Raw genomic sequence first — 13,700 nt, 5'->3', positions numbered from 1 at the left:
CACACACACACACACACACACACACACACACACACACACACACACACACGCACGCACGCACGCACGCACGCATGCACGCATGCACATACACGCACATGATATTTTTTACTTGAAACAGAGGAATATGTATATAATTGGAGACAACCTAAGCAGATGAACTTATGTACTTGTTCTAATAAGAAAGTCCATGAAGCACCCCAGTTATTTCAATTATCTGATGAATAAACATGAACTTGCATCTGCTCCTTGTGAAACAAGAACTCTTCATTTTCCTCAGGAAAAAGAAACTAGCAAAACAAGATGTTTAGTTTTGATAAATAATTGTCCAATTATTTTCCATGTTGTATAGATTCACATTTCTTTGATCAATGGGCGACCAAGTGCTGATGACCCTTCCCCAGAACTTCTGGAATTCACCTCTGCTCGCTACATTCGCCTGAGATTTCAGAGGATCCGCACCTTGAATGCCGATCTGATGATGTTTGCTCACAAAGACCCCAGAGAAATCGACCCCATTGTCACAAGAAGAGTAAGTGAAAGCGATTCCTGGCAACCTGTGAATGAGATCACACTCTTCCTTTCCATTTTCTGTCAAGGAATTCAGAAAGAAATTTCTCAGCGATGCTAGGAGTAGTTATCTAAGATTTTAAAATTCAATAGACCATCCTTTGTCCAAATCCAAGCTCTGCCACTGATTAGGTAGAGGACATTTATCAAGCCTTTTTATATGCTTGAAATTTAATTTCCTATTTTGTAAAATGAGGATCATAATAATCTTGCTCATAATCTTTTTGTAAAGACTAAATAATTGGATTTTGTCACTTCAGGTGATCTGCACTATCATTATAATGGGCTTTGAACACTTGCTACTAAAAATACAGGGACATGGGGACATTTTTGACCACAGCTCACTCTAAGACATGAATATTAAATCATGATCCAACACACAGACAAGATACAGACACAGACAGGAATACGTACACACACACACACACATACACACACACACACACACACACACACACACACACAGAGGGAGAAAGAGAGAAAAAAATAATATTTCTTAAACTTTAAAGTTTAAAGAACCAACTAGAATCCTGTAGCTCCTATAGTAAGACAGGCCTGTGATTGTGCAGTTCTAGAAAATTTCCCAGTGTTGTTAATGTTGTGGGTCTCTGGATCATTTTGTCTTATCAAATATTCTGGTTTTAAAATTCTTTATGGAACTATAGTTTAAAAAAAAGCATTGCTATAGGTGAAAGCCGATTCCATATATTACTTTATTTTCTGTAATTGAAATAACAGAAAAAAAATCTAAAAGTTGAACACATCTCTGACCCTTAGAGTTAAAAGAAATGCTGCTTTCTAGAACTAAATTTATTAGTCCTTCACATATGAATAGATGGTCTATCCAGACTGATGACTGTACATCGGCCTGTTTACTCTGTACGCTATTCACAGGTTATTGACACCTACTGAACCAAGACAAAATTCAGTCATAAATCCATAAAGCAAATCCACATTAACAATTTTCTATTATTATTATATATGTTGGTAAGAAAGAGGAAGTAACTTATATTGTGAGACAAAATACTTAATTTTAGAATGATGTTAATAATCAGACCATTGGCACCACTTGCATTATTGTGGAGCCGGTGAACTGAATCCCACTGGGGTTGAACACTACTCACATGCTTGCTGCCTTCATCACTTAACCACTTCAACAGCACAAAAAGACGTGGTTTTAATCATCACCAAACAATACATGTTAGATGTTTTAGTGTCCTGTATTTTCCAAAGCTGATACAATTTTACCTATCATTCTATTTCACCAGATTGTCAATTACCTTACACAAAAGTAATAGTTATCCAATAGCAATGTTTAGATTCTTCACATATTTGAGAAAAATTGAGTCTAATTTTAATTTTGACATGGCTTAAACATATACACCAAGGAATATCGAATAATATTGAAGTGAAATTTGTTCTTTCTTAGCAGTATAGTAGGATAACTAAATGAAAATAAATTAGTACTCCTTTTATTATCTCTTGCAAGAGGCAGAGTAGAGGTGGGGGTACATATCTATTATTTAGAACTGAATAAGACTTTAAAATAGTGCATACAAGCCAATATATAAATATATTTTTAAAGTGCTCCAGTTCATAAACACTACATCTAAATTTAAATATATCAAAGTAGAATATGGAATTTGAGCCCTCGGTGATTCACAAGCAAAGCATTATATATTTATATTTAAAATCTGTTGCTCAGTTTTAAATGCATTTACAAATAATGCTATACCAGGTTTTTAAAGGAAATATCTCCACTTGTATTTGTATTATTGAGCAATGTAGTTAAATGTAAATGAGATACTTACATTATCCAAATTCCTAGAAACTTCCATTAGTTTAAATTCGAGGTACGCAAATAAGGTGATAAAATAAAAAAGTTAAAAGACTGTATGTGTGTGTGTGAGAGAGACAGAGAGAGAGAGACAGACACACAGAGAGATACAGAAAAAGAGAGAGAAAGACAGAGAGAGAGAGAGAGAGAGAGAGAGAGAGAGAGAGAGAGAGAGAGAGAGAGAGAGAGAGAAACAAAAGTGGTAGGAAAATCTGAAGTAAAAAGAAAAAGCCAGGAACTGAAGATTTGTGTCCACATAATTACTCTTGTTCAATATAGTATTTTTTCACATACATAATTGGAAAATTGGAACTCTCTATTGTGAGAGAGTTGTTTGGACTATATATGATAATGTAAAGGTCTCTGGCAATTATAAAATGTTATAAATACAGTTATTCTTATTTCAATATTCATTTAGCTATAAAATTATGAATTGCTTTACCAAAAAGTAGGTTAAAATAAGCAATATAACCTTATTAACTTCAGATACAAAAGTTTTGTCTGACATTCTACTATAATAAAAAAAGCTCAAATGTTCTGCACATCAAACTTATACTTACTTTTTTCCCCCTTCTAAATCTGGGCACACCACAATTTCCTATAAATTTATTATTTCTTTTCAAATCTGTCAAGTAACGTAGGATATTTTGTGAATATCATATCTTTAATGGTCACAATTAAAGTGTTTTTCTTTGAGGAAACTACATTAAAAAACAACAACAACAACAACAACAACAACAAAACCCTTAGCTGTTAGGTGCTTGTGGCTCACGCCTGTAATCTTAGCTACTCAGGAAGCTAAGATTTGAGGATTGCTATTTGAATCCAGCCCATGCAGGAAAGTCTGTGACATTCTTATCTCCAATAAACTGCTCAGAAAAAGCTGGAAGTGGCAGTGTGGCTCAAGGGGTACAGTGCTAGCCTTGAACACAAAGTGCCTCAGGGACATTGCCCCAAGGCCTGAGTTCAAGCCCCAGGACCTGCAAAAACAAAAACAAACAGAAAAGAAAGCTTTAGGTGAAGAATCATTATCCATAGTTCACATTAAAAGCTACTGTTGCAATGGCTCCACCCTACAACAATGAGATGTACAAGTTGTTAAATACAAAACGAACTTTACAACTTTCGTGGGGGAAGGATTGGGTGGGGGAGGGGAGGATGGGAAGGGATGGGAAACAAAGGAGGAGGCTACAATGCTTGATAAGAAATGTACTCATTATCTTGCCTCTGTACAGTATTTTCACAATAAAAAAATAAAAAATAAATAAATAAAAGCCACTGTTGACAGTGAATCCCCCAGCCTGGATTTTGAAGAGACCAAGGAAAATAAGTTTCTAACGGGCCCCATCATTGAACTTAGAGGCCTTGTTTTGGGGGTTCTGTGCTTCCAAAACTAGCTGGAAGCCTCATCCATTTTGCAAGTCCTCAGGAAGCAAACAAGTACAACTCGAATGAAGAATAAAAGCAAAAGCTCATTTCTTGAACAAAAAGTTCCCTTTTGTTCCTTGCACGTTGCAGCCCGCTAACAGTACCCCTCTCTGGATTGCTTTTTGCAGTATTACTACTCAGTCAAGGATATTTCCGTCGGAGGCATGTGCATCTGCTACGGTCATGCCCGAGCTTGTCCGCTTGATCCAGCAACAAATGTATGTATATTTATAGGCCGCTTAGGAAAAATGAAATGCTGAACTGGAAAATGTTTCCTGAGAGTCTTCACCGACAGAGAATGCTGTGAATGGGTGTCAGGTCCCCACTTAGACAGTGTAACAGAAAGCTATGCCAAGGTGAAATAGAGCTAGCAGTTAAGATGATAGACTTTGAAGTAACTAAAAACAGATTCATTTCTTTCCCTCCCCCCCCACAAAAAGAAAAAAGTTTCTAAAGTGGTATCTATTTTGAAATGTCTCCAGCTATGACAGTCGGTGGCATGATTTTAGCTGTCACAATCATTTCTTTAAAAATTTTCCATACAAAAAGTTAATGCAAGCACATTCAAAAGCAAAGCATTACATTAATATTTAAAATCTGTGGCTCAGTTTTAAATGCTTAGTTATAAACTGGGCATAGAGGGAAAGATAGGAATGGCTAGGACATAGGAGACTGAAATGAGATGAGGACATTTTCTCTTCTTGGGTACAAGAAACACTTCAAGAGCATTGTGGCTGTCAAGCTGGAGTGCTTTTGTGGAACATTTTTCATTAATGACAATGAATATATTAGGTGAACGTAACCTAGAGAGGAAGATGAATGAGAACCTGTTTTATTCTTGTCATAAACAAACTGGTGAAATTAAAAATCATCAACTGTGCTGGATATGGAATAAATATATGGAATAGTAAAAATCAGTGAATGTCAGGAGGGCTATGTTTTCCTCTCTCTTCTTTTGCTTCTGCTGTACCTGGTACAAATTCCATTATTCTCCACACTAGTGTTTTAAGTGCCAGATTGTAGAATGTTATCTCCTAGTGGAGAGTGCTGCATGTCAATGGTCCAAGTGCTCTCTCTAAAGGTCAATGGTGGGTAGTGCTCTCCAGGCTCTGAGAGATCTAAGGTAGACACGGAGGGGCAGTTGTATGGGATGAATCCATACATCAGTCAGAGAGCTCAGAGGCAGATTTAGTTTTGGAAAACCTGAGATTGGTGATTTTCCTCTAACCGTAGTTGAGTATCTGGGGAAAAATCAACTCCTCTATTTTTCAACACACCCACAAACCTTAGTAGTTCTTTAAGCAAAGTCTTGAAATGCACGACACATGCAGAAAAACCTATAGATCCCAGATATCAGAGAGGGAGAATTCATACCTCCTTTGGTCCTCCCTGCTCTCTTCTAGAATAAAATTCAGTGATTCCAGAATCAACTGGGACCACGTCGTGCTGATATGGATTTATTTGTGCCCATTCTCAGGTTGGCACAAATTCCTGTCAAGGTTGACAGTCTTACACGTTAGTCTAGATGTCTGCTGCTTTCTTTACACGACCTGTGGTTCTAAATAATAGTCAATGTGTGCTTCCCCCTAGAAATCTCGCTGTGAATGTGAGCATAACACGTGTGGCGACAGCTGTGACCAGTGCTGTCCAGGATTCCACCAAAAACCCTGGAGAGCTGGTACTTTCCTGACAAAGACTGAATGTGAAGGTATGCTGTTGAGAAGTGGACAGCATGCTCTTCGTAGTGAGGATGAGGAAGCTCATCTTTCCATTCTTTGATGGCACTAAGTGTTTGAACTCAGGAACTCTTGCTTCTTAGGCATGCATTCCACCTGAACCATACTTCTCAACTGTTTATATTTTTATTTATTCAGACAGGATATTATATATTTGTATGATCAGCTTCAAACTGGCTTTTTTTCTATCTATACTTCCCCAGTAGATAAGATTATACATGTGGCCCACCATACTAAGATCATTTTGAATATTTTACCTAAGGCCAAAGCTGCTATCTTAGTCATTCAATTTTCTAAGTCCCCCTTCTCCTCTCCCTGTGGTTGTGGAAATCAAAACCAGGCTTTCTTATATTCTTATATGTGAATCGATCACTCTGTCACTGAGCTAAATCCCCAACTCTGCTCCAGGGCACCCTTATGACATTCCTCAGCTTCTCCCTCAGGGAGTAGACATTTATTCCTAAGAGAGATTACCACCCAGAGAGTCTTGCTTTCAGATTTAATTGGAATTAAGCTTCAGTTTGTAGAATATCAGTAATCATGGAGAAAGTTGGGAGGGTAGGAATTCTGTTATCTAACATCTTATCATGGTTCATCATACACAGTTGTGGAATGTTAAGTGGATCTGTAAATCCTTTACCACTCTGTGCTTGAGTACCTGTGTTTAAACAGAGACCAAAATGGTTTTAAGCAGCAAAGACATACGACTGCTGAATACAGGATTTATGCCTTTCAAGAATATTGGGATTATGAACAATATCTTTTCAATGGGGAAGAGAAGTAATTATATTTCTAAAGAAACCTTTTTAAAGCCCCTGAATTGAATATGGGCATATTAATCATAAAATATTACATGAATCTCATGCCTTTGGATCCATTACTTAAAGTTTGTATAAAACTTTCCAAGTTGAGTTGTATTCCAATTGCCCTAATATTTAGGAAAATCATTTTGGTATGATAAATCCCGGTATAAAATGTTTAATTGCCTTCTAATTCCTTTGAGTCTAATTTGGATTTTCACTAATCTAGCTTATTTAAGGCAAGATATATCTCTAAAGAGCAATGAATAATCATTCCATTCCTAAGTCTTATTACAAAACAGATATCACATGTCTTAGACATTCTGTGAAACAGCTGCTTCTGATGACAGAATGGAAATGGTCCTTTGATACCAGATGCTAGAGTGCTAGCCCTGTCCCCTGGGGCTGTCCACCTAGAGCTGGGCTGCGTGCAGTTGATAAGACAGATGAAGGGTCCTAGCTTCAGAGAGTGAGAAGGACCTTGAGCATCATCAGTGCTTTGCCTGCACTACCTCATCTTTGGAAAGCAAATTCTAAGTACTGTGAAAATAAAATTTCATTGCACTGTATTTTCCTCCATACTGCCAGCAGAAATCATTCTTGATTACTTAATTATTCTTGTGCAATATCTAAACAAATAAGATTGCTTATAATGCCTAGAAATTTATGTTTATTACCATGTGATCCTTAGACACCTTACCCAGTTCTTCAAGTGAAAGTGATGTTTCACTTTCCCCAATTACTATAAAGTAACATGAAAAAGACAAGAAGGCTGAAGAGCAGACAAGTCAATTGAGAACTTTTCTATAAGCAATTATGTTAATGATCTCACATGAACTATCTCACTTGATGCTTTTAAATATTCCAGTTTGGTAATTATTATTGACTACCCCATGGTATATAGTGAAATGAAGTTTCTCACATCACATGATTTCTAAATAGTGGAACACTCTCAAACCCAAGACTGCCTGGTGTTCTCATTTGTCCTGATTACTTGACATCTACCATATATGTTACCTCTCTCCCTTTCTCTCACACACTCTCTCTTTCTCCCCCTCTCTCTCTTGTTTACTGGGTAGAATGTGAAGGGCTGTCAGTGGTAAGAAGTGCAGACTTAGGAATTGAACCTCAGCATGTGATTTCAAATATTTATTGGGTTAATTTGTGTTACTACAGCTCTCAATGACTCAGTTTGCCAATATACAAAAGATATATATATTTTTTTAAATTAAAATTAGTAGCAATAGCAAAAAAAAATTTAAAGCATTAAAACAAAGTTCTGCTTCATTGTTATTTGTACTAATAGAATGGAAATGTACCCTTTAGGTATCATTTTATGATTAGATTTAGCCAGAGATTAACACATGATAATTATTCATTACTGATTACCTGATTGTGTACCATTTAATGCTATTGTTCAATCATTTTTATTCATCTCTTATTCATCTTCTTATAGAAATTACAGGTTGAATTATGTGGATTTGTAAGGCAAGAATCAGTAAGATATTGGTAATTTCATAGGATTCAGTTTAATTCATGTTTCATTACTTCAGATTTTATTAAAAGTATTTATGTATATATCATATATATCCAATAAATCCAAGTGCTTTCTGAATCCATTTGTGTATAGGAGAAAATACATTTAAAAAACAAATTGGTCATAGGGTTTGGACTCTCAGCCTGGGCTCTGTCCCTGAGCTCTTCAGCTCAAGGCTAGAGCTCTACTACTTGAGCCACAGCACCACTTCCAGTTTTCTGAGATAAGAGTCTCACAGACTTTCCTGCCTGGGCTGGCTTTGAACTGTGATCCTCAGATCTTAGCCTCCTGCATAGCTAGTATTACAGGCGTGAGCCACCAGCGCCTGGCATAGAAAATATCTTTTAAATCTGTCTGAAGCATGAAATTCATGGTCACGAATTTCTTTGTCTCTTCACACAGCATGCAATTGTCATGGAAAAGCTGACGAGTGCTACTATGATGAAAATGTTGCTAGAAGAAACCTGAGTTTAAACATTCATGGGAAGTATATTGGAGGTGGCGTGTGCATTAACTGCACACAAAACACAGCCGGCATCAACTGTGAGACGTGCCTGGATGGCTTCTTCAGACCCAAAGGGGTAAATTACGCTCTTCTATCCCGTGTTCTTTTTACTATCTTATACAATGGTATGTTGTACAGAAAAATAATGTTGATAGGTTCTCTAAAAAGGTAGGTGTCAAAGAGTCCACTTCTGGCTTGTGGGATTTTATTGGAGATAAGAGTTTCCTGGATTTTCTTGCCCACATTGGCCTTGAACAAACATCTCAGCTTCCTGAATAGACAAGAATACAAGATGAACCAGCCACCAGAGCCCAGCAGCTTTTCCTCTCCAAGCTTTTACCCTACCTCTTGAGTTATACCTCCACTTCTGGCTTTCTGCTGGATAATTAGAGATAAGAGTCTGACAGACTTTTCTGCCTTGGCTGGCTTCAAATCACAATTCTAGCTCTCAGCCTCTTGAGTATCTAGGATAATGGGTGGGAGCCTTTAATGCCTGGCAAAATATTATTAGTTTTATATTCAGAAGCTTTTCTTTTTAATGCTAGTACAGATCTAAGCAAATCTTTGTAACTTGTATAAAATAATGATTTATGGTCAACAAGTCATTTTAAAATTAGATGTGTGATAAGCAATGTGGTTCAAAATCTAGAATGTTAGTCTCCTTCATTGTTTTGGCCATCCAGTGCCACAATACCTTGATTAACTTCAATAAACTTAGTTTCAGGTAATGTAGTACCCCAACTTTATCTTCATTTTGAACATTTGTCTATTGTAGTTTCTTTGTAGTTGTGTCCAATTTTACCACTGATTTAGTTGTTACAGAAAATACTACATGGGGATTTTTTGGGGGGAGGAGAGATATTTATGAAAAGATGGAGAGAACTAAAATTGCAATAGAGCGAGATCATTTAATCAATGGATATGTCTATATATGTGTCTCTTTTAAAATGATTCATAACAATAATTATGGTATAGGGATTTTAAATATCTTTAATTAAATTTAATCTTTAGTGTTGTATTTAAAAAGATTATCCATAAAAACTGGTTTTAAAAGACTTTTCCTTTTTATTTCTATGCTGTTATTGCAAAGTTGTTTCCATATTGACTTTATGTTCTGAAGCCATCCAACATTCATTTATAGCTTCTAGTAGTTTTACATTAGATTTTCATTAGAAGTACACACATAAAGTGTTGCCAGAAGATAAATTCAGGCTTACTCTGCCTTGCAATATTCATGCCAATGTTAAGTAAAAATGGTGAGAAATGACATTTTTATTTCTTTCCTCATCTCAAATGGAAACATAATAATTCACTCTGAGTATGACATGAGTTGTAGGGTTTTATGGATGCATTTTTATCAGATTCAGCAATTTCCCTGCTATTTCTAGGTAGCTGAGACTGTGTATGAAAAAAAGAGGGATTGAATTTTACCAAATGCCTTTCTGTGTCTACTTAAATCTATATATGTTTTCACCCTATTCATTAGTGTAACCAATTTACATTAACTGAATTGTAAAATATTAAAGTAAGTTTGTATTTGTGATTAAATCTAACTGACTCATGAAATACTTATTTCTTGACTCTCGCATGGTTGTATTTAATTAAAGAGTTTTGCATCTTTGCATAAGAAATGCTTATCTGTAATTGAGTATTTTTTGCAATATAGTTCACAAATATTTGTATTGGGTACACTGACCTCAAAACAGGAGTTGGGAAATGGGTTGCATAAATCAAAATTCTTTCTTTTATAAATAATTTACATTTGTAGAATAGGATTATCTAGGAAAACTATTTAAGCCCCTTTTTGTGGAAATTAGATAATGAATTAAGTTTTTCAGTTATTAAATTAGGAACTAAATAAGCTTCATGGTCTTGTTTCTTGTCTTTGTTTCTGTAGTTCAGGTTAGTCCTAGATGGAACATTTTTTCATCCTACCAGAGTTTCCCAAGCACTGGTAGTATAAGCTTGTACCATGATACTTGATCCTTGTAAATCAATTTGATACATTATACTTTACAAAGCATTGGTTTATTTTATCCACATAGTTACACATTTTTTCCTTAAAGTTCTAAAATTTAATATCTCCATATTATTCTCAAAGTTTAGAGTTTCTATACTGATATTATATTCTTAATTTTTAACACTTTAAAATTGTTTTGTTTTTCTTCTTTGCTTTTCTTCTTATTTAGCATTTCAAAATCATTTTTGCCTAATCTTTTCTTTATTGACTTCTGCTTCTTGTGCTTGTCATATTATTCTTCTAACCTGCCTTAGTTTTTCTTTTTTCTTTTACTACCTATCAGTTTGGAAACTTAAATTATTGATATTTAAATTGGTTTCATCTTGGCTTACCTTTTGGATTGTTCTTTCCATATTTCACAAGTAATCTCCCTAAATAATATTATAACTTGTTTCAACTTAATTTTCTTTTAAAGAAATAAAAAGAAAGTAAAAAGATAGTTCTCATTAACTATAAAGATATGTACACCATTTCTAGTTACCTGTTTTCCTATGTTATTTATTTCCCTAAAGAACTGCATTTAGCATTTTTTTCTGATTAAGTTGCAATGTGCTATAAAATGGTTTTGGTTTGTTTTTAATGGTTAGGTGCTTCCTTTGGGTACAAAAAAACCTCCCAATTTCATTCTGCTACTGTTATTTCAAGCTTCAAGTTTAAGTGAGATTTTCTTTCTTTCTTTTTTTCAGAAATCATTCCTTGACTTCATTGTATTGTGTTATTATACTTCTTTTTCTGATAACACTTTGTTTATGTGTCTATTTTATCATTTACCATTTTCTCTTTAATCAGTGTCTTTTAAATCTGACATTCCTATAAGCTTGAAGACCTGGACTCTGCCTCCAGTCTGTTTTGTTCAGTCTTTTCTTCGTGATGAGAGACAAATGTGTCTTGAACAAATGATTTTGAAACTGCTATGTGGATGTGGCTGATTCATATTCTATCAGCTGTTTTGACATTCTGATTTATATTAGCGAATGAGTTTCTACTTATAAACTAAGCCTAAATGTATGAATGTACATATGAAAAATGTTGTTTTTTACTGGTGGAAACCGCATGCACACACATATTCAATAGTATTTCAATATTTCTTTGGCAGCTAATTTAGTTTTTTGCTCTATGCCATCTGAGAAACAAATATATTTAAAATATCTGGACATTGACTAGGTTTGCTTAATTAAAACAGTCAACAGTAAGCTACTAGTTATATTAAGCATTTAGGATAGGTAAGAAATCTTCTGAGATGGCTCACCTGCCATTTCTTTTCATTTTAATTTATATAACCACACTGTAGTTGTTTTGTTATCCTTGTATTACAAGGGAGTAAACAAATTACACAAGTCCACACAGCCAGTAAGTGGTCACACTGGGATATGAGCTCAAGATTTCCTAATTACAGAGCAGGCATTATTTTCTCCCAGGTTATAGAGATCCCTAAATAACTATACAGCTTAATTTAAATATTTAGTAGTATATTTTTGAGCAACAAAATAAATTTCTATTATTTTGTTTATTCCACAATCAATCAAAGTAAAGCTCTTTAATGGCAAAATGGGAGGAAACTGTACTTATTTGAACAGCGTTGTAATAAGGAAACAAAACAATTAGCAAGGTGTTATGATGAGATTATACTAGTGATTACCACAGATATAATATAGTTCTTTGTTATAATAATGATACTTTGATTATAAGGCACATGTTTTAAGGCCTGAAGGTTCTTTAGCTAAGATTTCCTTTAAAAAATAGTGAAGGATGAAAAAAACTTATTTGGCAAAATTTTGATAATTGTTGAATCTACATAACAAAAATATGAGTTTTTAAAATTGTATTTTCTTTTTTTTTGTTGTTTTGGTCCAGTCATGAGGCTGGGCTCTGTCCCTCAGCTCTTCAGCTCAAGGCTAGCACTCTACCACTTGGGCCACAGCACCACTTCTGGCTTTTTTCTTTTTGCTTATGTGGTGCTGAGGAATCGAACCCAGGGCCTCATGCACGCAAGGCAAGCACTCTACCACTGAGCCACCTTCCCAGCCCTAAAATTGTATTTTCAAGGCAAGAAAATTTCTGCTATATAGTTTGTCTACTAAGAATATTCTCTAAGGTATGCTATGTGGAAATCACTCAAAGCTCTCAAGTGATTTTTCTCTTACTGTTGAGAATATGTAAACAAGTAGGTATGTTTCTGTGTATATTAACACATTTTATTAGGATACAAACAATTTTATGTGCTCTAAAGGAAAAAAATACAAATTATGGGCTTTGGATTTAGAAAAAAAATATATGAGAAAAAATATGATTCCATTTAAAATTTAATCTTAGAAATTTCTCATGTATGTTATAGATAATTTGTAATATTTTTAAAATTAGTATTCATTTTTAATCTACTTTATTTTGAAAGTTTGTTGCACTGTTGGTGGCTCAGACCTGTAATCCTAACTATTCACATGGCTGAGACCTAATGATCATGACTTGAGGCCAGCCTGGGAAGATAAAGCTGAGAGACTCTTTGTTTTTGTTTTTTTTTGGGGTCCGGTCATGGGGCCTGAACTCTGGGCCCGGGCGCTATCCCTCAGCTCTTCAGCTCAAGGCTAGCACTCTACCACTTGAGCCACAACGCCACTTCTGGCTTTTTTCTTCTTGCTTATGTGGTGCTAAGGAATCGAACCCAGGGCCTCAAGCATGCAAGGCAAGCACTCTACCACTGAGCCATCTTCCCAGCCCCAAAGCTGAGAGACTCTTATTCCCAACTAATCAGCAAAACAACATCAACAACAAAAACAGAAGTGGAGACATGGCTCAAGTGGTAGACTACCAGCCCAAAAAAGTTAAGAGAGAGTTTAGAAGCCCTAAGTTCAAGCCCCACTACTGGGACAAAATTAATTAATTAATATGAGTGTTTAATTACTCTTAATATTTATGTACTCTTGTAAATACTTTTTAGGTATCACCAAGTTATCCAATGCCCTGTCAGCCATGTCACTGTGATCCAACTGGCTCTTTAAGTGAGATCTGTGTCAAGGATGAGAAATATGCCCTGCGAGGTAAGCATTGGATAGAGTCATGTCCCGAAGACTGGAAGAGAAACAAACAAACCAATGTCAATTATTTTTAGATCACTTTCCAGTAAAATCCTTCCCTACAGCAAACAGTCTTACATCTATCAGTGCATCAGCATTTCCCCAAGGAGCCAATTTCTTGCTCATCTCAATAATTAAGTTTTTTCTTTGATTGTAATGTCATAAAGTGAGTTAGTTATGCAAATGTCATCGAGAAATC

General features: G+C 35.3%; 1 protein-coding gene across 1 annotated transcript in view; it reads left to right on the top strand.

Annotated features, from left to right (window-relative positions):
- Lama2 (laminin subunit alpha 2) overlaps positions 1-13,700 on the top strand; it is a 565,166-nt gene that overhangs the window by 223,139 nt on the left and 328,327 nt on the right. The window contains exons 5-9 of the mRNA XM_070010715.1: positions 350-529; positions 3,961-4,050; positions 5,423-5,540; positions 8,308-8,486; positions 13,366-13,465. Coding sequence (XP_069866816.1) covers positions 350-529; positions 3,961-4,050; positions 5,423-5,540; positions 8,308-8,486; positions 13,366-13,465 — 667 coding nt within the window. The remainder of the gene's footprint in view (positions 1-349; positions 530-3,960; positions 4,051-5,422; positions 5,541-8,307; positions 8,487-13,365; positions 13,466-13,700) is intronic.

This window comes from Dipodomys merriami, unplaced genomic scaffold (assembly GCF_024711535.1).
Source record: "Dipodomys merriami isolate MVZ:Mamm:240054 unplaced genomic scaffold, mDipMer1.0.p SCAF_8, whole genome shotgun sequence".
Taxonomy (NCBI): Eukaryota; Metazoa; Chordata; class Mammalia; order Rodentia; family Heteromyidae; genus Dipodomys; species Dipodomys merriami.
The sequence above is the reverse complement of the archived record's forward strand: the minus strand, read 5'-3'. Positions and strand labels throughout refer to the sequence as shown.